Source organism: Ylistrum balloti, unplaced genomic scaffold (genome assembly GCF_031769215.1).
Source record: "Ylistrum balloti isolate Yb309-2 unplaced genomic scaffold, AGI_CSIRO_Ybal_v1 Utg371464, whole genome shotgun sequence".
In the NCBI taxonomy this organism is placed as follows: domain Eukaryota; kingdom Metazoa; phylum Mollusca; class Bivalvia; order Pectinida; family Pectinidae; genus Ylistrum; species Ylistrum balloti.
Genome location: NW_026782764.1, coordinates 35,723 through 63,666, shown reverse-complemented (window position 1 = coordinate 63,666; position 27,944 = coordinate 35,723). Strand labels below are relative to the sequence as shown.

General features: G+C 33.8%; 1 protein-coding gene across 1 annotated transcript; it reads right to left on the bottom strand.

Moving 5' to 3' along the window:
* Nucleotides 1-324: 324 nt before the first annotated feature.
* Nucleotides 325-26,820, bottom strand: LOC132562625 (uncharacterized). Its single transcript, XM_060227377.1, has 6 exons — nucleotides 25,539-26,820; nucleotides 12,555-12,572; nucleotides 9,261-9,354; nucleotides 3,903-4,829; nucleotides 2,414-2,507; nucleotides 325-409 (listed from the first exon to the last, which is right to left on the bottom strand). Exons 1-5 carry the CDS (start codon nucleotides 26,483-26,485, stop codon nucleotides 2,439-2,441), a joined length of 2,055 nt encoding a protein of 684 aa, XP_060083360.1. The 5' UTR covers nucleotides 26,486-26,820; the 3' UTR covers nucleotides 325-409; nucleotides 2,414-2,438.
* Nucleotides 26,821-27,944: the final 1,124 nt, after the last annotated feature.

Here is a 27,944-nt window from a genome sequence, read left to right as displayed (position 1 = left end):
TGTGCACATCCATACCTGGTCCGTATGGTTTAGTGGATGTGCATCTAGAACCCGATGAACCACCAGCGCTACACATATCATCCGAGTCATCGTCAGAAGAATCAGAAATATCTGAAGACACTCCTCGAAACCGGACGCTGTCAGTTAACCATTCAAACTGATCAGTGCCTTTGACTTTAGCCTGTTCAAGAAGATGTTTCATTCGTCTTTGTTCGTACAGATGGGCACGGGTAGACTGTGCCATGAGAGGGGCAGACGCGTCATGATTTTCTTTAGGAGGGTCCTTAAAGAATCGTATCCTTGGCGCTTTTGGTTTCACTTTTTCCGGTCGCTTGTTGACTGCTCGAAGAAGTTCTAATCTCTCACACCAGGTGAGTCCTGCAGTGTCTGGAGGGAAATCAGGCTCGATCTGGTCAAAGAGCAGAGATACAAAATGTAAAGAAAATGAAATAAGCTAATATTTTCAATTATGTTGTCTCTCTAATTTCTTCTGTTATTACTGGCATTCACAACACAAAACAGTATTGCCAGTCTACATTCACATTGGAGTACAATTAAAGATATCATCTTTTTATAAATGCGCCGTATAGTTAGGGAAGCAGGATATATCAAAACACATCCACATCAAAACACACACAAACGCATAAGACAGATAAAAAGTTAAGATAGAAATAGCAACCCTGATGGTTTTATAAAACTTGTAAATTACTGTACGATCAAAAGATTACTGCAATTTTCACGGTTTTATTTGTACAATATTACTACTAGTATGACCTTTTTTTTAACATAATTAAAAAACCTCACAAATTGCAAACATTTATGTTTTATAAAACTGGAAAATCGATCAAGGATCAAAACTTTTTTGAAGTACTACTAGTATGAATCGTTTACTTAGTAAAGATACAATTTAGTTGTGTTCGGCTAAAATAAAATTATGTCATAAATGTGTAATGCGTGGATCATGTGAATTTATGGCGTGACATGAATGAAGAAATATATGAGTAGTGAGACAATATATTTGCTATGGATTATGGATGTACTAGAGGGTGGCCGACTGATGTATAGAAGGTTTATATGATATTACATGACTGCATTAGAGAAAGCAGTGGTACATGTACGACATGATTGCACCTCGTGCCAAATAGATGTACTGATAATTACGTGATAATATGCTGTGACAAGATGATGAGTCTGTTGTATTAAATGACAAATATGAGACATTTATACATTGAAATATCGTTAAACAATGTGTACAACATTCCACGCCAGCAGTTTACAAAGTCATACAGTGTATAGTAGGAGGGACTAGAAATATACAGGGTTTACACAGGTTATCTGAACAACATACTTGAAAGCTATATCAATACAGAAACAAATTCAAATACAAAAATGATACATACAAATAAAATAGATAAAAATGTGCGCAAATTATGTTAAATGCAGTACATTATGGAATATATTAGGTAACAATACAATTATTGCAGACATTAAGGATACAGGACAGTTGTAAACACGAAAATAAACAGAACATTATTTCATTTCGATGGTCTTTTTCTTTACACAATAAATGAATTTTCTTCAAAACTCGGAGACATGGGGAAGTTGTTAAAAGGATATTCCGCCCAAGTTGTAAAATTTCTGGCTGTTCTATATCTTTCAAAAACTCATTACAATGAATTTCGAACTTACTGTTAGCATCAAAATATCTCTCCTCTGATAAGTTTGGACAGGTGATATTGAAGGATTCCTAGCCAAACCGTCTAAATATAACGCATAGGGAAATCCGGAAATGAGAGGTCACTTGATTGGTAAATAAACAAGAATGTATTCACTAAAATCTCTACTGGTGTTACAACTTAATTTCTTTATTAAACTTATTTTCTACCGATTTTTTAATTTACACAAATATTTCATGTTCTACCGCTTATTACAATGCAAACCAGTGATGCTGCAATCAGGGCCGAGCGAACGTTTGAAAAATGCTCTAGATTAATCATAGAACTTCCGCAAATTAAATATCTTGTTTTTTTTAAAAGGTAAATTGAAGAGTACGATTTCCTTAAGAACTTATGTAAATGATTTTATGCAGTTTTCTTCACGAGCCTACCAGGAAATCCTTACTTGTTCGGAATATCTCTTTAATTAGAAGTGGCTATGGAATATTTGCCTACTCGACTGCAGTGTCAACATGAACATAACTTAATCCATAACACAAACTGTGAAATTGCCACTTACAATATTATGAACAAGGAAAGAAATGAAAACTGGAAATGACGTTAAAGGACAAAATATATTGGAATAAGCGTCATGCTGCCATAATGAAAGGGATTGAAGAATGGATATTATGATATAACAGGAAAGTCTACAGAAAGCTGCAACGGGATACATAACGAATGGGGTTATGTGCATATACCTTGATGATTCAATACAATAAATGATCATTTCTTGAGAGGATCGTAGCGAGCGGCAAGGCTCACATAAGCTCGTCCTGTAGAATCAAACCACATCTGAAAAGTAGGCATCATGAATGTCAATAGATCACACAAAAATATTAAAAAACCAAAATAAATCATCTAAACACAGCAAACTTCAAAACAAAACAGAAACAGAATTGTGATATCAAATCTTCATATTACGGAACTTATTGAAAACAGATCAGTTAAAGTAGTAAACATATTGAACTATTTCATAAAGAAATCTGGTTATATATATTTCACGTGGATTATATGAATCAGTCAATGAAAAACTAATGGAATGTATGGAAATCTGGCTACAATGTTAAATAATGTTATAAAAATAATCATTTCTAGTCTCAATTCAAAACTTCTATTTGGAAATGATTGTAGTAAATATGTACCAAAGAAATGCATTTCGCATAACGAACAAAATAATAATTTGATATTCTAGAACTATAATAAATATTCTAACATGCATTTAAACAAAGTACACAAACACTCCACACAAAATCATTAGTTCATCTTTTTTTTCAGAACGCTGTAAAAAGCTATTGCAGATAAAAAAAAATGCCAAGATTAGTGAAAATATAATTGAGAAATGTAAAATTGCAAAGGATTTCACGTGACAAAGTGGTTGTAAAATAAACCCAAAACAGGTGATGGGATCAAGGGTTCACACGGTGTGATAAAGAAGTAAGCTGACTTACAATGAGCTCAATTGTACGTTGGTAAAAAAAATGGGTGTATCAATATGGAAATACATGTATTCAAATAAACTCCTAGTTGTCAAGCAAAATAAGGGGATGAACGTTCAAAGATAGATATACGGGAAATTCCAGCATAGGCCTTTCAGAGATTTCGGTGCTCATCTTCATTTCGAACCTTAGTGTCACTGAGTCAAAACAGTTCTATGATTGTATGGCTCTACTGTCCAAAGCGAAGGAAAGTTATCAGAAGTGTATGATTTCAAGAAAGGGTCAAGGGGCGGAGCCCTTGTAGGGAGTCTGGGGTGAAGTAAAGTAAAAACGAAAGGAAGAAAAAATACCTCAAGTATTCATTATTGCTATGACAGTGACCGTATTTGACTTTTTCATTTATGTGTTTTTGTTCAATATTTGATATAAATGATTGAGTAAGTCTCGTATAATGTAATTCCGTATTACGCTTAAAGAAGCTGCTAAACTACCAGACATTCTAATCAATGTCATTGTGAAAATATCGTAGTTCTTTCAAGTAGAAGCATATACTGTGGGGATATTTGCTATGTCTCTCTGCTTGATTTTAATTTTAACAGTAGGTATGTTTCACAAACACAAATGGGACAATATCATTCAATGTTTTATTGGGTCACATTAGTAAGTGAATGGAAAACAAGAATAAAAAATCGTGTATGACTTCGCAAATGAAGTTGTTAGGTCACTTTGAAGGTCACGAAATGCTGTATACCCCATGTCTTGGTGTGTTCGAATCGGAGCTGTTATCTTGATGTGTTATGTTATTTCCTACACCACTTGATTCTCTAAGAATATACTCTGCTACCCTCTTCATACTTTCATTACTTTCGACAGTGGAAACGGCCACAGCATTTCGAGGCGAGGCTTCGGTTTCTTCTGATTCCTCTGTCCAGTGATTTAATTCACAATCGACAGCATCCCCGTTATGACTCTTTGGAACGTCATTCCGATCTGGCCGCGCAACTCTCGCAGAAAATGCATTCCTGTTGGAAACCGCATTCGCAGATTTCCGCAAGGCGCTAGCTCGAGTTTTCTTTCCCTTGATGTATCCGGCAAACCTACTCCTCAAATTTTTTGTACAGAACAATTTACTCGTTTTCTCGTAAGAGGCACTAGCTATTTTCCTCTCTGAAACCATATGTTGCTCCTGACTTGTCTGCGGATTAGCTTCCGTTTTGAATTTTGCTTGATCACTTAAATTTATATCCGTAGCAACTAGCATACCATTCTTTGATTTGATCAAGGGAAAATCAACCTTTTCTGTTTCCTCTTTATCTAAAACGAGCTTCAACTTTGATTTGTAATCACCACATGGATCTATAACTTTGACATAGCCCTTAAATGGAGATGAAATTACTGTCTCTCGTTGATTGTCCCTTCGTTGCCCAGGCGAAGAAATGGCGGGGTTCCAAAGAACAGGTTTTGCCGTATTCAGTATAATGGGTGGTGCGTCTATTACTGTTTCTGAAGGGAAGAGATGAAATGTGCATGACGGCTCCAGCTTTTCGTTCATCCGCACCCTCATTTCTGCTCCAAGACATGTTGTTGAAAGTCTACTTAAACTAATATCGCTCTTGCCGTCCATATTGTCTGGCGCAAAGGTCATATGGGGGGACATAGGATATTCGTAGTAATAGCCCTGACAATTGTGAAGATGACACTGTTGTTGGTTATATGTATTAGACAAACATCACTACAAAATACATAGAATTTTCAAAACATCGGAGGATATATTTTTATACAGTTCATGTCTTGCACTCGATATCAAAGCGCTATTAGAGTCGTCCATTTAGCTTGTATTTGAAACTAAGTTTTACAACTTATTTTCATGAACAAAATGCAGTACAAATATAAAGTAGAATCAAAGTACTGAAATCACCGAGAGGCTTAACTTTTTGATATCACATATATATTTATATTTGTAAACTTGAGATACAATCCATCACATTCAAATCAATCAAAACACTTTTACTGGTGATCACTATAAACGGGAAAATTTGAAATTTTGAATACATTTTCCATCAAATCGGTCAAATTTGTTCAAAATGTACAATTCACGGAAACAATTTTAAGTTTTAAATCAAGATTTTGCCACTGGCATTGGTATTGTTTATTGAACCCGGAACAAAAGTTTACAACACATTATAGATAGTTATTCTGCTACCGTACAAATCCGTGCTTAAAGTGCGCAATTTTTATGGAAAATTAAAGGTTTAAAGTGGGGAATGCACATATTACGTAGCTATAGGATTTTCTCTTTTTTAATTGATGAAAGTAAATAAATGTTTCACCACTTATATCAATGCAAACTAGGCGAGTCAACATCATTCAAAATTAAGATTTACTGTTTAAAAACGTGATAGCAACTAGCAAAATGGGAAATTAGCGATCATTGGAAAATATGTTGATTATCTATGACTATCTTTTGAAACACTTAAATTTTCGGCTGTTAAGAAATAACAGGATCCGTTTTATTCTCTATTACTTTGGATATCACAACGGAAAATCCATGTACACTTGTCTGCTTATGTATTAGCAAAAGTTGGTGTTGACATATTAGTATGTGTAATCTGTATTGGGTCTGATGGCAACAGATTTATTAATTATTAAAATCAGTCCCATTAGTGTTACGAAGCATATCTACAAATCTTATAATTAACTATGCGTCATAAGGATAGTCTTTGCGCAATTATCTTATCAAAATGTGTAGTGAAGGACTGTTTCTCTTTACATTTCGTACTCCGCATGCAATACAGAGTTGGGGATTCACTTTGTATCACCTGGCACGCGCAATTTGACAGCAGTACATGAAAGGAAACTTTGACGCAAATCTCATTCTGAATATTTTCATGAACACTAGTCTAGTTTTTAGTATAATACTTGATTGTCTCAAAGCGTCAGTATGCATGCATGACACTGTTTTGAAAGATAGCCACATTGTTCATAGCATACGACTACCGCTAGGTTGTCACTGGTAAATCCTCGGAATATTTCCATATGTTAGAAAGCTAGAATTGGAAGTAATTGACTGAAACCGTGACTGTGTTACATTTATCCTAAAATTTGTGTCTATTGCATGTAACTTGGAGATAACAAAGATTATTATTTTTTCTTTACTACTAAATAAAGATACAGTATTTCAATATAATAGGACAACATCAAAGAAATGATCACTTCAATAATGTCACCAACATCTTATGATCAATGCATCAGTTTATCCCTTACTAAAGTTAATTAAAACATCATAACCCTAACAAAAGACAAAGAAATTCCGCAGCCCATTAATTCTATGTGAACACCCCTTCACCAGTGCGAAAAAAAGTAAAAAGTAAAAATGAAATCTAACTAGCACTTGGCGTTTCAGACGAGAAGTGATGATCGGATTCTGAAATTTCAGAATGAAAACATCTTTATCATATAGAAAAATGTATTATCAGAAATGGTCTTCTGAAATTGAAAATAATAATATTTCATACGGTTTCACTTTTCTAGTTAATCCTAAATTGGGTAATCAACGGCAAGTAAAGAACTATAGATATTTTCTACTAAGCATGCGAAAAAGCAGAATCGAATCAGCAATTATGATAAATCGTTGTGTTATCGTCCTGTATTACTACCCAAGGGGTATATTTAGGATCACCTTTCACTACCCCTAACAAGTATTTTTATCATATATAACTAGGATCACCTTTCACTACCCCTAACAAGTAATTTTATCAAATATAACTAGGATCACCTTTCACTACTCCTAACGAGTATTTTTTATCATATAACTAGGATCACCTTTCATTACTCCTAACAAGTATTTTTATCATATAACTAGGATCACCTTTCACTACTAACAAATATTTTCATCATATAACTAGGATCACCTTTCATTACTCCCAGTATTTTACTTTATTGTATCCCTGATCAGTAACTTGAGCATCACATATTGACAGATAAAAAAGAAAGTCATGCGTTTCTGTGGTTAAGAATACAGTTAAGGAAAAGCTATTTGAAATGTAGAAAGCTCAAGAAGAAGCGAAACCAATCACATCTACGGAACCCGATGTTGTATTCATCTCTATAGAAAAAAGACATGCTTGAATAGGTTTCGACATAAATAAACAGATGTAGTCAGGTCTGATAAACCTTATATTTCTTAGATCAGATCAAAGAGGAAAGAGAGAAATCTCAGGGTGCAATTACACACAGGCCGACCAAGAAATTACTGAATATGTTAACATATCCCATTGTTTCCTATATTGGTTTGTTGTGTTAAAATGTTTACTGTTGCAAATTTCAATTTATATCAAAAAGTTTCTTTTGAATTTAGTTACTATTGTTACAAAATTAATAAATATTACGGTACATGCAAAGACAAAATGATAACATCATACCATTTTCCCATAGCACGAATGAAGGGCATATGAATCGGATGTACGGATCATCTCGTAAAGTTTTGATGGAATCAATAAAACAGATGAAAAATACTCTACAAGACTTGATCATAATGTCATGCATTCAAATTTCTTACAATAACAAATCATCTACCGAAACATTACCTAATTCCAATCGCGTCATTGAAACCAATGACGTTAATCAAATATAGATTTCTCTTTTTTATGAATGTGAAAGTTTTAATGATGGTTCATGTCCAAATTTACTATAATAATTACTTGTATTTTAATTGAATCTATCTGGATTGAAATAGTATCGTGTTTCTGTGTTTAAACGAAAATTTGAGTAAATGAAAAGACCACTACTGCCATCCGTTACAAACCAAGATGATGTGTTGATAAGGGATCATTTATTGTGGTAAAAATATCCCTCTCTAATTTCTATTAAATACTTCTGGTCTGCCTGTAACACGTCTAAACTAAGGTGAATATACTCAAGTCTAATATATAGAATTCTATAGGAATCATACTTCACTCTTAGATCTGTTACAACTTCGACCATTTACAGAGAAACTTGTTGCTGGACGTACAATAGTGCGTCCTCTCACTGAAGACGGTCTCACATCCAGAAAAACGTGCCCAAGAGTTCTAATATTGGTAAATGTGCTGAATGGGCGTCGCTAAGGAAATTGACAAGAGTTTGTGATGAGCTGATTGTCCCTATATGCGTTTGTGCCTATGTATCGAGCGTGTTATAAATTTAGCATGTACAAAACCTTCGGTTAGTTTTACAAATATGTTTCAAATTTAATTTCTGATTGGTAAATTGGCTTTATATATCACACGAATGTACCAAACATTCTATCAATCAACGTAACAAGTACTTTTTAACCCGAATTACCAATATGCTTTTGCATTGCATCAAGAAAGTAAGAGGAATATAACAAAGAAACCATGCAGTCAATACAACTGTGAATGAAACAGAGCGCAAGTGACATGGTGATCAACATGCTTAGAATATAACGTGTAGAAAACGGAAGCTGTGCTGACCAATTTGATACTACATGGTCCTATAAAAACAAAACTTGTTCAAATATATTCATCATCACTTTTTTCTGAGGAACCTATGGTCAAAACTGAATGACATTTAATGTCAAGGGCAAAACCAGCCACTGATGGAAATATATGCCATCACTGAACGTGATATCAATCTAAAAGAAGTTTGCTATAATATGATTGTGATTTATATTCAAAGAGCTTTATGTTGTTTCAATAATACGCTAGCACAAACCTGATCTAGAGTGTGGTATAATGCACGTCAATGATTCATCCCATGCAAAAACACAATTTAACAAATCACTTCACCTTCTTTTTCTTAAATTTATAAAGCCATTCTCTTCACTTCAAGACTGCATACATGAAACCACTATAAATATATTTAATTCTAAAACATCAAAATTCTCAGGATACGTGAAAAGAAAATGGATTATCATTTCCAATAGATCAGTCGTTTTTGCATTAAATAAAAAATACATCAAAACAAAGCTGCCATGAATTACTAGCTGTTAAATATCAAATCAAGCAAAAATAATTCTGTCTGAAAAAACAACTTTTCATTTCTTACTATCAATGTTATTAATAATGTAAGAAGAAAATGATTTATTTTTTTGACAATCTGATATACTCACTTGCTTCTCTGCCGCTACACAGGCAAGCGTATCTAGTGTTCTGGAGGTGGTGCTAGTCTGTACAGAGTTGTCTCCTCCTGACTGTTTCGCTTGACTATAAAATATAAACTTCATTCTCAGGATGTGACTTGAAGCAACTATGATCTAAAACATGTGCAAATACACTTTTATAGATAAATACAACATTGACATATGTTTTGTATCAGAAAGCACTCCTAGTACCATCCTATCACAGAACAGATAACAATTTAACACCATATCTGCTCTTCTAAATTTGCAATTTTCTTGATATTGTTGCAATATCTGTAGAGATCTCTGTGCGGGTCACTTAACATGAATATCAAAATATATCTATCCTCATACCATTGTTGATATCGGTACCATCAACAAACATCCTTATCAGTTACGGTATTGCTGGTAATTCTCACGGGCAAAATTTTCGCAATTTTCAAATAATACGATTGAACTGTATTTCAGTTTTGAGATCTGAATATGAAAAACATCTAAAACATGAGTCCTGTTATTTCATGGATTACATTTTCGTGGTCATGTCAATGTAAGTAATATTGCGAAAATACCATCCCCACGAAAATAATTTGAAAGAAATCCAATATATCACTTATTCTCCATATCTCCTTATAATTCCCTTTGATTATCGTTAACTATGACTTAATTCACTTAACACTTTATGTTGGTGCTCTACATTACTAAAGAATGGAACACCAAAGAAATAATGCAAAAGTGCTCGAATAAAATGGCTGTTAAATATGTCACAAATTACCACTCTCTTCAATTACTTTACAAACTTTTTCTATAGGACCGATCAAATGCAAATCCTGATCTATGGAGATAAATGGAGATTTGAACTATTTAAAAATATCCCATCATGTTAAGTTTGTGTACTCTAATATCAAATAATGAAAGGTACAGGGAAGAGGAAAGCTGTTACAGTCGAGAAACAGTGAGTTTCGCAAAAATCATAATCAAATTGAGTTATCAATTTCAGTAGTTTATATAAATGGTATATTCTGTATTTTAAATATAGAACATAATAAATAATGGGTGATCCAACACTCCTAATGTAGAACTTTGCGGTAGTATCTTCGGTCGGATCCTAGGGATTTGATAGAGTTCCTTACTAATAAAACATAATCAAGATGAAAAAGGAAACTCAACAACACAATTGCTGGATATAGAACATGTAAACCTTTTTCAATTTTATATGAAAATGTGAGAGAAGAGAGACACAAAAAAGAAACACATACTTGTTTCTATATCAATGATACAAATATACATGTATCTGTATATCATAAAGAACCGAGTGGGATATATTATCAATAAAATGGTTCAAAAAGATCAAACTTATACATTAATTTGTATCAAAATTATAGAACAATGCAACATGTATATGTCTGTAATTTCAAACAGCACCTACATCATAGTTAGAGAGATCTACAGTATATGAGAAACATACTTTGAAATATCACACAAATAACACTTTGTTAGCACTTCAATAAATTTGTTGAAATTCACTGATAATCGCTTTACGCGCAATGAAATCCATATAAAATACCATTACCGTTTAGTACATAACAAGAGATTAAGCCAGATCACAAGCATGTTGTATGCCATTCAATTAACAATATTATAAATTAGTTCTTAAAAACACAAATCGCAAATTTCCGGCATTGATATAACCCTTCTAAAATACTGATGAAAACCCCACACCAATATGATTACAACATAGATTACGTTGCTGTTTTACCTTTTTTCGAAACTGAAATTATACAGGTTGTAAACTTTTGGAATATCTTTAAGCATAAGCTATCCTTTTTTCTTTCCGAATCGTATAAATATGATTTGATATTTGTTTAATATTAGGATGAGATGAAGATGGGATCACTATCTTTAGATATCATGATAGAAACTACAATTTGATAATAATAATTATGTAGTTTAAATCAGTTTTTCACATCAAAAAACCGTTATCACGTGAGATCATGCATTCTCTTTAAAAAGACACAAACATACGTCAGATCCTGCCAAAGACAGATATTCTTCTTTATTGGTCTTCTTCCATCGCTAATAGTATTTACATCTTATTAGTTCATGACATTTTACAAGAAAATCTATAAACTATAGCAAAAATCTGAAGCATGATATATGTTTGAGATGAAAAAACAAAATATCTCTACCTTACAACCACATCGTCGTACCCTTCCTCTGGGAAACAGAGTTACATAAACATTCCTTAGAAAGTCATATCGTGTAAATGTTATCGTTAAAAAAAACTGGTCAAGGTTGGATTACTCGACATATTTACTTTCATATGAAGAATGTTCTGTCTAAATTCCACAATTTTTGTGCTACAGAATACTTTATAAATCATTTTGCCGCGCGTTATTACATATGTAGCTCATTCACTCGTCTAGTAAAACTTCCATTGGTGTCATTTAATACATGACCTGCGGTTCTAGACGAGGATCATAAACAAACCTTAGACTAAACAGTTTCATAATTACTAATTGTTTTTGTTAAGAAAAAAAAATATATGTATAGAAATCATAATAAAAAATAAAGTTTTATATCAACATTTGATTACAGTATACATGTGAATACGCTGTGTCCGTTATATGTAAAAATGAGTCTAGTCTACAGGAAAGTAGATCAGGGAATGGAAAGGATTGGGAGATGATTCTCTTTCTATGCTACAAATCTACGTTTGGGTTAAGGAAGGAAAGATAAATCGGATCACAAATTTTCTCCCTGTATATGTCAAAGAAAACATTTCTGTTATCGAAAGGCAATAAAAGTAACAACCTTTTTGTCAAAAATCACATTCAAGGATCTATGGAGGACCAATGAATAACTAAAGTACATTAGTGTATTATCATTGGCAGTGAGACAGATTACCTAACACTGTAATGATTGATATAATTTTTTTGTAGATAAAGGAAAAACTGGCATTTTGACAAGATCATATATTAAATTCCGGTATTATTTTGGTAATTTACATAAGAGCAGTGGGCACAAATACTTCGTCTTGATTTTATTATGCAAGATTTTCATTTGTTTTTAAACAGCAAAATACATTTGATATACGATAAAATTCAAGCAATATGATGATTTATTATACAGAGTCCATACTATACAATGATTACGAATATTCTCTACGTAGTTTCCTAGAATGACATGTTTGAAAAAAGGTTGAGGATTGTCATTGTTCCGGTAAAGGTAACAGGCTGTATATATGAGGAAGATAGATGATATATACTCCCAACCATTCACACTTACCTTGGCAGTCTCCACGCCCTGTGTGATCAATTAATACAGAACATGTTCAATAGTTCTTAAATACTATTCTGAAATGTCAACAATCACACTAGTATTGACAATTCAAACTTTAAAGTGATGTATTCAATGAGATGTATAGGTACATAGTCAAACAATAGAAAATAAAATGTACAAATCATGTATACGATATTTTGTGGATTACCCAACCGTCATCTAATTGCCTTTGCCAGAATTTTAAACCAAAATTCACTCCTGAATACTGCAGTACACTGTACATTATAATTTTATAAAATCAAGTGATGATGAGCTAGCTGTGATGGGCTGCCTTTTTTATGAAAAACAAAAACACACATAGCATAAAGTAATGTTTTCACATCAAATATATATATAGTAAGTACAAAATATTATAGAAAAAACATACGTATATTGTACAAAAACGCCATTATTGAGCTAGTCAAGTGATTTTATAGTGTTTCAGCAGACATCACCCATGCACGACTCAATCTAGATCATTAACTTACAGAGAAATCCATCATGGTGAATACATCCATAGAGAGGATCAATTTGACACCTGTACATATAAGTTACAACTGTACATGTATATAAAGTCACCTGTACATATAAGGTACACCTGTACATGTATATGAGGTACACCTGTACATGTATATAAGGTACACCTGTACATATATACTGAGAGGAAAAAAGAAACGTAATTAGGAATTTCCAGGTAAACTACAGGAAATAGAAAAGGGTTTTAGAATGTAATTATATTTTGTGTATGTTAAGTAAACCTTTCAAATTTGACTTTGATTCAAGAGTACCCAACTCAAAATGAATTGCGTTCTGGACCCATCAATATCGTGTGTGCCCACACGAGCTGCAGTAACTGCCCGAACTCTTTTGTGCATTGAATTGATCAGGGTATTAACCCTCCTCATTGGTATATGATTCCATTCCTCATCCAGCGCCAACGCCAACCGAGAGACGTTGATTAGAGGATTTCGCCTACGTCTTATCCTTATGTCCAACTTGTCCCATAAATGTTCTATTGGGGAGCGTTCAGGGCTGTATGGGGGCCAGTCTAGGGTGGGGACATTGTTTGCTGTGAGATAACCACAGCAAACCCTCACTACATGCAGCCGAGTGTTGTCCTGCTGAAACTTCAGTTGACACTGCTGGACTAGAGGAACAACATGCGGTGCTAGGACTTGATCTCTATAGCAGATGGCCATGAGATTTCCCTGAATAACGACCAGAGGAGTCTTGATACCATGCACCATCCCTCCCCATTCCATGACCGATCCTCCTCCAAAGCGGTCATTCTCCATCACGCAAGCATCTGCATAGCGCTCGTGGGTACGTCTATAGACATGATGTCAGCTGTCTGCCCGGTAAAGCGAAAAGTTTCAAGGGTGTACGTCAAGGATTTAATTTACAATATTAACTTTCTGCTTATTGTGTTTCTTTTCCCTCTCAGTATATATAAGGTACACCTATACAGAAATTTCTGTGTTCATGATCATACTCAAACATTAAAATTATGTTATCCATATACGAAACAACATGACATTCCTATCTATGTGTATGAATGGAAAATATAAGTCATAAAATTATGTAATATATATCAGGTAAATCTGATGGATCGACAGGCCAAAGTAATATATGTAAATGAACTGAATGTATGTTATTGTGTATTGCAGCAGCCACGAACTTCCTCAACTTAAGAAACATCTTCTTTGTTGTATATATACATTTAATCATAAATATACACTAGAATTAAAGTCTACCTAGCGTTAAACCAGCCTGGTAGATTTATACAATTTGTATATACATATTATGTAATATATTCAAACAGTCATTCATCTTCAGTGTCAACACTTTGATGTTCACATTATCTTTGAATGAATGGTTGCAATTAGTTGTTTAATTTCAACACAAACCTTTTTTCAATTTCATAAATTATACTACATCATCGACTAACCTAACAACCTGGCTGTACATTTTCAATGATTTCCATTTCATAGACATTGTATATTAAGTCCATGGCTTCTCCGTGGACAGTGTCGATGGAATTTATTTTGTCTGTGTATTTTCCATGGAAAATACCCATTATATTGATGGAATTTATTTTGTCTGTGTATTTTCCATGGAAAATAACCATTTTGTCGATGGAATTTATTTTGTCTGTGTATTTTCCATGGAAAATAACCATTTTGTCGATGGAATTTATTTTGTCTGTGTATTTTCCATGGAAAATACCCATTATATTGATGGAATTTATTTTTATGTGTATTTTCCATGGAAAATACCCATTTTGTCAATGGAATTTATTTTTTCCATGGAAAAAATGATTTTCCGTAGAAACTAATTTTTCCATGGAAAATGTATCTCCAGGAAACACGTACTCGTCTATTATTTAGTACCATGTGCATACAAGGAAAAAAAAAAAAAATATTCCTCAAACAGTACCAAAATAATAAGACATATGTTCTGGAGAACAGGTGCTCAAGAATAGTGTTGTTTACGTAAAATCACTTCCCATTCATTTGTTAGTTATCGGTGCATCAAGAAGATCATATGTATCAAAACAGCCGCTGTCACATGTACTGCCAATCAAATGCAACAGAGTCATACAAATCATCATTATATTTGTTCATTAGAAATAATACACTTTGTGTCATGTCTGCTAAACCTACGCATGATCAATATATAGAATCACTTTGCAACTATGTATTCTCACAAAGAACCATTATACCCTTTCTGATATGTATTAGTATAAACTATATAAAATCACAGAGGGTGGATAGGCCTGGCGGAAGATCGTAATCCATTGGTATTAGAATCTGACATGTGTACAATGTAATGTACACCCTGCTGACAATGTCAATATCTGCTCCCTTTTGTCTACATACAGATCAGTACTAAATCACATAAGCACAGCGACATTTTCAGTACTGTCAACCTGACGTAGTATACAAATACTACATCTGCAGAACAAATCTAGCAATTGCTGCCAATTTCTTTATCAACATATATCCTTACATCACATATAATTTTTATTTTGATTATGGTGTTTTAGGGAAACGTTTAAATGACATTGTGAAAAGACTTTCTTTTTTTTAAAAGATGACAAGTGTGCGACCAAACTATGACTTTGTTTATCAGTAAATCAAGTTGGTTTATTGGAAATGGACTTGTAGTAAAAAAGCTGGCTTAACATGACATATACGACATGAGGCTAGCTGTGTGTGCAAAAAACCTGATGTAATAGCTACAAAGTTGTGCTGCTATATCAGTTTGTTTTAAGAATTGGTTACACAATGGTATTTTTTCATTTAATTCGTTTTAATTAATGTTTCAATTAAATTAATTCTTTTAGTGGTATGGTTCAGAATGTCCACATGCAATTTATGTTCTGTTGGAAATAATAATAATGGTGAGACTTCGAACAATCTCGAAAATAATATTTATTGAATTTTGCATGGAGGTCATGAGTATCTCTACATATGATCACTGACAAAGATTTGGACCAGTTTGAATTTTCCTCTCTGTTACATGCAAGATATTAACAATTGAATCCAAAAAACACAGACACCAATCACAACAGGTGAAGAGGTATGGTTCCTAATTTTATTGTTGTCGACCTGTTTCACCCTCTCGGACAGGACACAATTTAACACAGAAAATTTTACTCCTAAGGTACTAAAAATGAGGAGACGTATCCATTGTTAAATTGTGACGTATCCAAAGGTACACACTGATAATTTCAACTATATATTCTACTAACTAAAATCGATAGATATTTCAAAATATTTTGTTTACTATATAATCGTTCATTATCAATCAATAACACTGGTAACTCACTGATAAAGAATGGAACACACTGAGTGGATAGTGATCTATGAATACTTATCATTTCAAAATGTCTGCTGACTCAGATAATTTATTTCAACTGATTATAACAGTGAATAAAATGGAAATCTGCCTTCGCAAAACTATTATCAGTGACTTACATAGTGACAACTCACAAAACGTTCCTAACCTTGGTTGTAGTTAGTGTTACCGTCGTTGGAGAATGCAACCTGACTAATATGGATTGGCGAAGAAGCAGATCACTCTTACCATTCTGGAAAACCAATCCTGGTCTTATTCTCCTTTACTTTCATGACGCTTTCCATGCAAATATTTCTTTTGCCAATATTTTGTTAATTCATCAATTTTTCTTAAATAAGAATTTCATTTACTTTTTCAGGAATTCCGTCTCGTCTTGCATTAATACACAAAGAGACAGACTTCACACTGATCAAAACAAAACTTTATGCCAGTTCAGTCAAAATACTTAAGTGCAGTCCTGCACTGATAATGGTGTGAAGAGTACAGTTGCCTACATATCCAATGACATTCATGAAATTGACATCTTAATATCATTATACTACAAATACACCAGAGTATATGATTTAATAAGGCAATAGTGACATTGAAGGAACAAAATCTTCTTAATGTTATTGTCATAATCTGTGGCACCAATCTTTCCCACTGGTATTTACCAGGCTACAGACTTTTGTGGCACCAATCTTTCTTGTTGGTATTTACCAGGCTACAGACTTTTGTGGCACCAATCTTTCTGGCTGGTATTTACCAGGCTACAGACTTTTGTGGCACCAATCTTTCTTGTTGGTATTTACCAGGCTACAGACTTTTGTGGCACCAATCTTTCCCACTGGTATTTACCAGGCTACAGACTTTTGTGGCACCAATCTTTCTGGCTGGTATTTACCAGGCTACAGACTTTTGTGGCACCAATCTTTCTTGTTGGTATTTACCAGGCTACAGACTTTTGTGGCACCAATCTTTCTTGTTGGTATTTACCAGGCTACAGACTTTTGTGGCACCAATCTTTCTTGTTGGTATTTACCAGGCTACAGACTTTTGTGGCACCAATCTTTCTTGTTGGTATTTACCAGGCTACAGACTTTTGTGGCACCAATCTTTCCCACTGGTATTTACCAGGCTACAGACTTTCTGGCACCAATCTTTCTGTTGGTATTTACCAGGCTACAGACTTTTGTGGCACCAATCTTTCTTGTTGGTATTTACCAGGCTACAGACTTTTGTGGCACCAATCTTTCTGGCTGGTATTTACCAGGCTACAGACTTTTGTGGCACCAATCTTTCTTGTTGGTATTTACCAGGCTACAGACTTTTGTGGCACCAATCTTTCTTGTTGGTATTTACCAGGCTACAGACTTTTGTGGCACCAATCTTTCTTGTTGGTATTTACCAGGCTACAGACTTTTGTGGCACCAATCTTTCTCACTGGTATTTACCAGGCTACAGACTTTTGTGGCACCAATCTTTCTTGTTGGTATTTACCAGGCTACAGACTTTTGTGGCACCAATCTTTCTTGTTGGTATTTACCAGGCTACAGACTTTTGTGGCACCAATCTTTCTTGTTGGTATTTACCAGGCTACAGACTTTTGTGGCACCAATCTTTCTGGCTGGTATTTACCAGGCTACAGACTTTTGTGGCACCAATCTTTCTGGCTGGTATTTACCAGGCTACAGACTTTTGTGGCACCAATCTTTCTGGCTGGTCCAGGCTACAGACTTTTGTGGCACCAATCTTTCTGGCTGGTATTTACCAGGCTACAGACTTTTGTGGCACCAATCTTTCTGGCTGGTATTTACCAGGCTACAGACTTTTGTGGCACCAATTTTGTGGCACCAATCTATCTGGCTGGTATTTACCAGGCTACAGACTTTTGTGGCACCAATCTATCTTGTTGGTATTTACCAGGCTACAGACTTTTGTGGCACCAATCTTTCTTGTTGGTATTTACCAGGCTACAGACTTTTGTGGCACCAATCTATCTTGTTGGTATTTACCAGGCTACAGACTTTTGTGGCACCAATCTTTCTGGCTGGTATTTACCAGGCTACAGACTTTTGTGGCACCAATCTTTCTGGCTGGTATTTACCAGGCTACAGACTTTTGTGGCACCAATCTTTCTGGCTGGTATTTACCAGGCTACAGACTTTTGTGGCACCAATACCAGACTTTTGTGGCACCAATCTTTCTGTGGCACTACAGACTTTTGTGGCACCAATCTTTCTGGCTGGTATTTACTACAGACTTTTGTGGCACCAATCTTTCTGGCTGGTATTTACCAGGCTACAGACTTTTGTGGCACCAATCTTTCTGGCTGGTATTTACCAGCCTACAGACTTTTGTGGCACCAATCTATCTTGTTGGTATTTACCAGGCTACAGACTTTTGTGGCACCAATCTTTCTGGCTGGTATTTACCAGGCTACAGACTTTTGTGGCACCAATCTTTCTGGCTGGTATTTACCAGGCTACAGACTTTTGTGGCACCAATCTTTCTTGCTGGTATTTACCAGGCTACAGACTTTTGTGGCACCAATCTTTCTTGTTGGTATTTACCAGGCTACAGACTTTTGTGGCACCAATTTTTCTTGTTGGTATTTACCAGGCTACAGACTTTTGTGGCACCAATCTTTCTTGTTGGTATTTACCAGGCTACAGACTTTTGTGGCACCAATCTTTCCCACTGGTATTTACCAGGCTACAGACTTTTGTGGCACCAATCTTTCTCACTGGTATTTACCAGGCTAGAGACTTGTGTGGCACCAATCTTTCTTGTTGGTATTTACCAGGCTACAGACTTTTGTGGCACCAATCTATCTTGTTGGTATTTACCAGGCTACAGACTTTTGTGGCACCAATCTTTCTTGTTGGTATTTACCAGGCTACAGACTTTTGTGGCACCAATCTATCTTGTTGGTATTTACCAGGCTACAGACTTTTGTAACACTAATCCAATTTATCAATAAGATTATTCATAAGAAAACTAAGAAAAACCCTAAGTCATATTTCCTTTTGATCTTGATTACGCTAACAAAATGATTTTATTTTAATTATCCTCAGTCAACACACGGGCTTATGAAAGGATTGATTATCTGTGATCTCTGATCATTGTTTCTCAATAAGAATTTGGTCCGACCTCTTACTTAGTGTACCCTATACTGTGAAACTATCTAGCTCTTTATACATAGGAACTGTTCCCTGATCAATTGAAACCATGTATTGAAACAAAATTCTTTAAAATGATTCTCTAAATTGGTCATTATATGGGCAATTTGATTTTTTTAAATCTTCACTGAAAGATAATTCTTTAAGCAATGTAAACAATTAACATATTCTTTGAAATAATTGGCAACCTATTTGTTTGGGATTTATTGACCATTTACACTTGGTATTATTTACAGCTACAAAAAAAAAGTGTTCATTCTTGTTTAGCCTTGGCTATGTTTTACAAGTACAAAAGTACATTTAAAAAGAACCTTACAAAGCCATTTAAAAATATTATGTATAATTTTCTTCATTTTTAAAACGTATCTGCCTGAGCTAAGCCAAAATAGAATTTGACTGCAAGATCTGACTTCAACAAACTGTTTGTAACTGTCTTTTCATATAAACACCAACAAGATTTGAAGTTTTGTGTACTGTAGATAAATGATTGCACAAATGATCCTTGTCCAAGTCTCTCTAACATAAGAATCTCTTACAGAGTATTGCATCAACTTAATTCAAAAGGAATGGTCAGATTTCTTACAGACTTTGACTTGAATTGAAGATTATACAGTAGAAGTTCTTATAACACAACAAGAAGAAGATTTTAGGGGAGACATTTTGATGACAACACGGTCACCTTCATCATACAAATGACCAGTGTGAAGCATACTAGCACTGACATACTTAGCGTACGAGATGGTAAGAAATCGATAATTTTTTTGCGGCTATACTATAATCTTATGTTCACTAAGGAGAAAGTAATGTGAAGAGATGGTAAACAGATTACAGAAAAAAGTACACAATATGGTAACATATAGCTGAATCAGCTAGACCTTCTCTAATACAGCAAAGTTTATCATAGATTGGAGAAACACTCAAATAGGCAGTTAATTTGGGATCCGACTTGATGAAGATTGGAATGACGCAGAATCCCAAGAAGGAAAATAAAGCCACAAGATCAGAGCGAAAGTATTCTCAGTCTCGGATCAATAAATCGGCACTTACAGATCATTTCACACAACAAAATCATGTCATTGACTGGGAAAATTCCACAATAACTGACAAGGAAAACAACCTTTTCAGGCGGGTTGGGGTTGGAGGTGCAGCACAGACTTTCACACATCTATGACCAAGTGTTTGGTGTTTTTCAATCAATCATACCAGAGTCTTCTATAGAACAACATTTTAAACGTATTTGAATGTGTTTTTTCCCCATAATCTTTTTACAATCTTAAAATTCAAAGCTATTAAAGTATGTAAGTTGTGCATGAATAGAATGACTCTCACTGTGGTACACCAAATTAAACAATTATATATATATATATGTGACAGCTATTGATTATAAAATGGATTTAAACAACTGGCACTGAATCAAACAGGAAACATAACATTTACTTGTGTCATTACATATATATGGATTTTGTAACCTTATGTAATCAATAGGTATCGTAACACCATAAATTAACTTTCATGTTAAGGTACAATGTATCACCATACTGAAAACACACCAGGACCGTAACCACAACAGAAATACAGAAACTGCGTCCATAAAAAAATCATTTCCTGCATTAGTTCTGACATTAACATGGACATAATGTTCAATTGAGTTTGTGTTACATCCCCCACAAGGAAAACATGTAGAGACATGGGAAATTTGATCTCTGTAAACTAGAACATTTCAAATTCCAAAATGAGAGACTTGCTTCACTGTTCAAGATTGAAAGGTATGTACAGAGAAATGTATATTCTTAATGTCTTATCATGATAAGATCAAACTAGAACAGACAAAGCTGTATTTGAAATCCAAAATGACTATCTCCTTAAAACAGTATCCTAATTGTTAACAAAAACAATGTATGGTACGGTAAATAACATCAAATATTTGATAGACAATAATGTCAGTATTATGTGTTGTATGATATCTTTATATTTGATGGTCAGTATTTTCTGTAACTTGATGAAATGCTGTAGCTGAACTATTACTAATCAAGTGTCTATAGTAAGTAATGATCGTGCGTTAGGGGCGTGACTATACACCAATATCATCCTAGACTTCCTTTAGATATTTATGATAGCATTTAGATGTCATGCGTTTTGTCAAAAAATTTACATCTGTTACAATACGATGCATTAGTCTACATAAAATCATAATACGTAATTATTATAATAGATTCATCTCACAGAGTCGAAAAGACAAATGCAGAAACCTGTTTTAATCAAAATGTATAATACTAGAACTATGTATTGACATCTGCAGTGCTCCAACAGCCACAAAAATAAACTGCCATCAAAAATCAAAGTCACTTACAGGAATAGACCTATACACTTTTCCTTTTAAAAACACTCTAGAATAGCTTTACAATTGGTGGTATTTTTTGTTGGGTTATGACAAGCTTAAAAGAGGTTTTTCTTTAGGTGGATTTAGCCTCAGAGAATTAGCCTTCCACCTGATATGATTTAGGAATAGTCTTTGTGTATATTAGCTCTAGATATCAAACTAAAACCTCATGAATGAGGGCCATACAAGCATTCACAATTCACAGTACCAGTGAATACATGTACACAGCCTGTTTACTTTTAAGAACAGCATTGTAATTTTTCCTTCAAAAGGAAGGTTCAGAATTTGTTAAGGGGATATGGCTTCTTTCATGACGTACAAATCTAATGTCAGTTTGATTGCCTCCAGGGTTTTAATCTTACCTCACACTCAACAACAAGAATTTCAATGTTTATTTTTTTGCGTGCACATAAGGAGCTCTATTAGATTTATAGTCTATCGTAAAGAGATTACTTATATACACTGTATATATATATTTGGTAGTAAAGAACTTCAAGTTAAGCCAAAGAAAATATTTCAAAATCAAAAAAATATCCAGGATTGTGTCAGCCTCCTTGAACTTTTAACAACAGTCCAAAACATTATGTTGCACTTCAAAATCATTGAAATATGCTAAAAAAAATTTGAACTAATTTTTTCTATGATTTAAGTACAATTAACTGTGATCGATATCAATCTATTTTCTGTCTTTAGCTCTATAGCCGACTTTAGGGTCAAAACATAAACAAGAAGAAAATGATATCATATTTTCTTACACAGCCTAACAGTACGTTTTATATAAATTTTTGTTCATTGATATCTGATGTTAATAAAAAAAAAAAAAAAAACAGAAAAATTATATTAGATCCCATAAAACCATAAAAAAAATCAGTAATCAATTATACTGAATCCCGGTCTCTTGAATCTTTTAATTTGTATTTAACAGTATTTACTGTAACAAATGCTTAACTATTTGCAATAGTGTGAGACATACAAAATACACAGCATACACTGTTCATTGATATCAGATATTACATGAGCTCCCATAAATTAAACGAGACATTTTGTACTTTACATATATCACACAAACAAAAACGTGTACTGTGACCCTATAAAGTTCCAGACATTTTATAACCGTTTATATTAACAGTCTTTGGGGTTAGATTCTCAGCCCAGTACATAATCTACATCTATGATAACCAATCACAAAGATAATATAATTAAATTGGATTCTATCAAAGTACGTCATTAAAATGTTTTCCCACAATTTGTGCAGTCTATTTATAAATAGATCGTGAGGAGGTTAAAATATCACTAGATCGAAAATTGTCTCTACTGCAACATTTCTTTAACTTAATTATCGTTATTTTTAGACTTTATAATAAATCCACCGAGCGAAAATTATATCAATGGATTATCTTACCATAGTTATGTTAATAGATTATACATGTTAACAGGTTGCAGTATTCCTGTTGCAGGAAACAGTATTAAAATATCAATGTTACGTTCAGTGGTAACATGTACAGCCGAATAACAGTTTTTGAATTTCGTTTTCATTTTAATGAACATTTTTGAACTTGGAAATTTTTTTCTACTAAAACATTAACATGGTCAACATTAATTATTAATTGTTATATGTGTGAACTACAGAAAACGATCAGATGATGTAACATTTAAGTTAGTTTAATTAAAGACACTGTCTCAAGTTACAAAGTGTAACGGGTACCACACATATGTGATATTACAGTACCAATATATCATTACAAATTAAGCTTAGATTGAGGTTCAGGTAGATCGAAAATTAGGGATCGACTTTAAATAAAAGATCCATAAAAAGGATTGACAAGTTATTATCAGGTTTGGCACAGTGTGTACCTACAAACTAGATTCAATTTAAACCCATTCCAACACAACCCTATGAATTTGTGAATACGTTGGTAGAATAATAAATTTGAAACTTCATTATTTCACAGCTAATCTTGACAAATCACATCATAATTCGATGACATTTAAATCATTCAAAATACAAATCCTTCAGATTCCAAAAGTGTGAAGTTCCCTGTGTGACATGGATTTCATACAATGCCTTGCTGATAGTGTTATCTGGGAACTAAAACCAGAAATTTGAAACAATAAATCCAGGAGTTTAACACTTATTGTTGTGTATGGGTTAAAATTCACCCTTTATACTTCATCATCTGATACAAATCTTCCTAGAATCAACTACGACTTTAAACTTCACATAAATAAGGATATATCAACATTTTGTTACGAAGACCCTCTGTAAACATTTCAGGACGTGTATGTATAATCAATATCAAAATAATAGTTTTATTATCAGTGACATGTAAATAATGGATATAAGATCTAGATCAATATATGCCGACTATTGTGTAGTGTAGAGTAAATATCCCATGCCGAGAAACATGTCATCCATCAACCACAATTAAAAAAGAAAGGTTGTATTGATAATCAAAAACCCAATACCAGCTTATAACATGAATAGTTTAGTTGAAAAATGTATATATTTACATAGTAATAATTTAATTTCTTTATCGATAAATGGCCAGTTCAATAGGGCTATGCAAAATTCATCTTTTTTTTTCTAGTAAAAATACTCAATTATAACTAATTAAATTGAGACCTAATTTTCATTATTCAGCACGTACTGAAAATTTAATTTAAACAAAATCCATACAAATCTTGAATGATATTAAGAGTATAGTGATAAATTCTGCATCATGAGATGAATTTTTAAGAGTCAATACAACAGTGATCTTTGTTTTTTCTTACCAGTGATAAGACTGGTTTAAATGCTGATCAGTAATTTTTTTTGTAGGAATTTTTCAACGAGTCTTAAACACCATTTCAAAAATTTTGACAAGTGCCATTACTGAGAGATATAGTAGGTATTCAGAATTTGAGCTAGTGCTGCAGGAAATCAAGAGTTCAGGACTCAAATATCTGAACCCTAAAAATCACTGTAGGTATAGTTTGTGTACTGAACTGTAGTTTTTGTGACCAGGCAGATTTGAACACAACTTAATCCTGGACGACTATATTATTTATCAAAAGAAAGCTTGATGACGCACTGGGCATAAATTTGAAAATTAACTGGTAAATTGATTGAGATGCAGTCCTGTATTTATACATTCCATCTAAAAAAATTAAAAGTAATTGATAAAATACCTGATAATTTTAAAACGGTTGAAAATGTAATACATCTATATCTTCATATGGATGTCTATAGGCCAACACATATCATTTGGGAAAGGTGTTGTTTTTTCCTGTTTTAGATAAACAGGCATAGATCTGACATCCTATATTTCAATGTTCTACCAACTGAAATAACACACATGAGGACCCCAGATTGTCCAATTCATTAAGGGATCACCACAGCACTTTTAATGTAGAAGATGATGGTGCATGGACTCACTGAAATTAATATTCATGTTCAATATCAAATTCTTTCATTCATTAGGTATATTAATAACAAAAGATTTTAATTTCAACTATCATTAACTACACTGAAAGGTTTAAACATTTCACATCTAATTTCCGCATACTTACACAGTGACGGTCTGTAATGGGTGGCCTTTATGGGGCCCATTTGAAGCACCAGAAGGAACCATGACTTTCGTAGGAGATTTTCCTCTATCGCCTTTTGCTGAATTTATTCGAGGGGTTTTAATACCGTCATTTCGGTCGGAATCCACATTTGAAGATTGAACTGAATCGGATCTCCATGCAGCATCCGGGGCTAATTTATACTTATAGGCGTGATCAGGATTAATATGATTATGTTTACTACACTGATGTCCATGACTATGACTGTGGTTAACTGTCGTCCGAGGGTTACTCACTGAAGCACCATTAGGTAAAGAAAATGAACTATCTTTCCGATTAGTGTAATACATAGAAGCAGTAATCAATTGCTGATTACTAGTATTTGTACACTGTGTACAGACTGATGAAACCTGAGTTTGTGCCGAGGCTGGAGATTGTGTTGAGGTTTGATGTTGTGTAGCACCAACACTTGGAGTTGGAGCAGAATGGTGATGAAGGTATTTCCGGATGTCTCCAGTTGGCACATCGGACTTTAATACCCCCGGAGGCCGAAATCCGTTTGCATTGGCATGCTCTTCACGATATTGTTGAATATATTTCTTCAGGTCCCCATAATGTCTAAACATATAGGAGTCATCTTTTTGTTGTTTTGTCTTGTAATCTTTCCATGGTTGAATAAATTCTTTCGACTGTCTACTAGATTCCTTTTCAGGTTTTCTAAAATTAATTTTGGCATCAAATATCCATCCTGTAACCTCCTCACTTCGTGCTTGTGCTCTAAAAGCCTTTCCCTCAAGTTTGACATTTTGGAAATATCTTGAGTCTATATCCTGTTCGTCAAAATCCAAAAGTTTGTTCTGAAGTTGTCTATCGAGAAAAAAATTATATTCATGGCTGGATTCTGGCTTTTCATCAGCTGTCATGACACCAACGTGCAAAGAAATGGTCATTTAGAATAATTGACAACTCACAAAAGTCTGTTTAAGAAGTTTCTGCAGTGCTTTTTGAACATTCACGTTTCGCCCTACTACGACTAAGCCCGTCCTCCATTGTCAAACAATTCGTGTTGGTAAGCAGTCAACTTAATCAAGCATTACTTGTCACACTATATGAAAGGGGCCCATCAAAGGAGAACTCTTAATTACAGGCGACTTAAAATTATTTACTGAAAAATAGCAATATTGAAACAGCCTGAAATAATATTTTACGTTACAATATTCAGCGAGAATTTTTGTGAAAATATTCACAATGCCTGAAAAAACCCTGAGAAATTGTCCTGGTGCATACATGTAACTGTTACTGGATTAGGCCGACCGTTTTGCGGAAGTACTTACAGTGCCTCTTGTTTGCGACTTTCGATATCCTAAACGATATATAACTTTGATATCTTACTATATCTTAAATATCTGTATGAATCGTTTGGTACGATGTAGACTTCACAATTGATATAATTAGATTTGCGGAAAATAGTCTTACATTGCGACATTAACACATTGCTTTAGAGAGAAACGCTTGAATCAACTTTAACGTACGTCCTACAAAGTTTTTGGTAGACAGAGATTTATGTAACACTAGTGCGCATGTGTAGCTTCATAAAATTCCAACATGGACGAACAAACTGCAAAAAATCGCGTCCTCGTTGAAAAGTTTTGGAAATTGCAAGTGAAATTTTGAACTGACCCGGTAAGTTATGTTATATTTGGATATGTTTTGAAGTAGGCACATCACATAATCATATCTCAAAGGTATAATGGTGCATTTGATTGCAAAATACATTTGTAATGAAGTTGCTAAGCATAACAATATTTGCAATTTTTTGTTTTGACAGTGGCTAGGCGGTGAGATTACATTACTCATTAATGTTAATCATTTGGATGTTTCATCTCGAAAGTGTATTGTGTTGCTTACCAATCTTAATCAATCTTTTTAAACTATTGACAGACCATGCACATGGAAACAGGTAATCAACTCTCTGACAGTATTTAGTTAAAATAAGATCTCGAGTATACGTCGGTCGTAATGTAGAAGTTTGTGTAACACATGTATGGTACATGATGTGCTTAATATACGGATGTGACAGGTATAGTAGATAGCATTAAGACATAGGACATTCTGCTGTCATATTAAATACCCAATGAATATGATAACTTCTTAGGTCTTCAGAATGTTTTGAAATTTTCCAAATTAAAAGGGTACATAATAATGAAAATTTCTTTGTAATTAGGAAAAAATCCAACTATTTAATTAAATTACAAAGATTTATATTACATACTGTATGTAAGTCATATAGTTTTCATAGAATGGAATTCAGATAGCTATTTTTCAATCTTGTTTTTCTATATTTTACTTCTACAGATTCCATGGAATCTTTGAAAGGAAAAGCTGTGTGTGTGTTATTGAATTTTATTG

Coding starts and splice junctions, on each gene's coding strand:
- LOC132562625 (XM_060227377.1), bottom strand. CDS start 26,485: ATGACCATTTCTTTGCACGTTGGTGTCATGACAGCTGATGAAAAGCCA. Junction 4,830..9,260: donor GTGTAGCGGCAGAGAAGCAA/GTGAGTATATCA, acceptor CACAATTGTCAG/GGCTATTACTACGAATATCC. Junction 2,508..3,902: donor CGAACACACCAAGACATGGG/GTATACAGCATT, acceptor CCTACTTTTCAG/ATGTGGTTTGATTCTACAGG.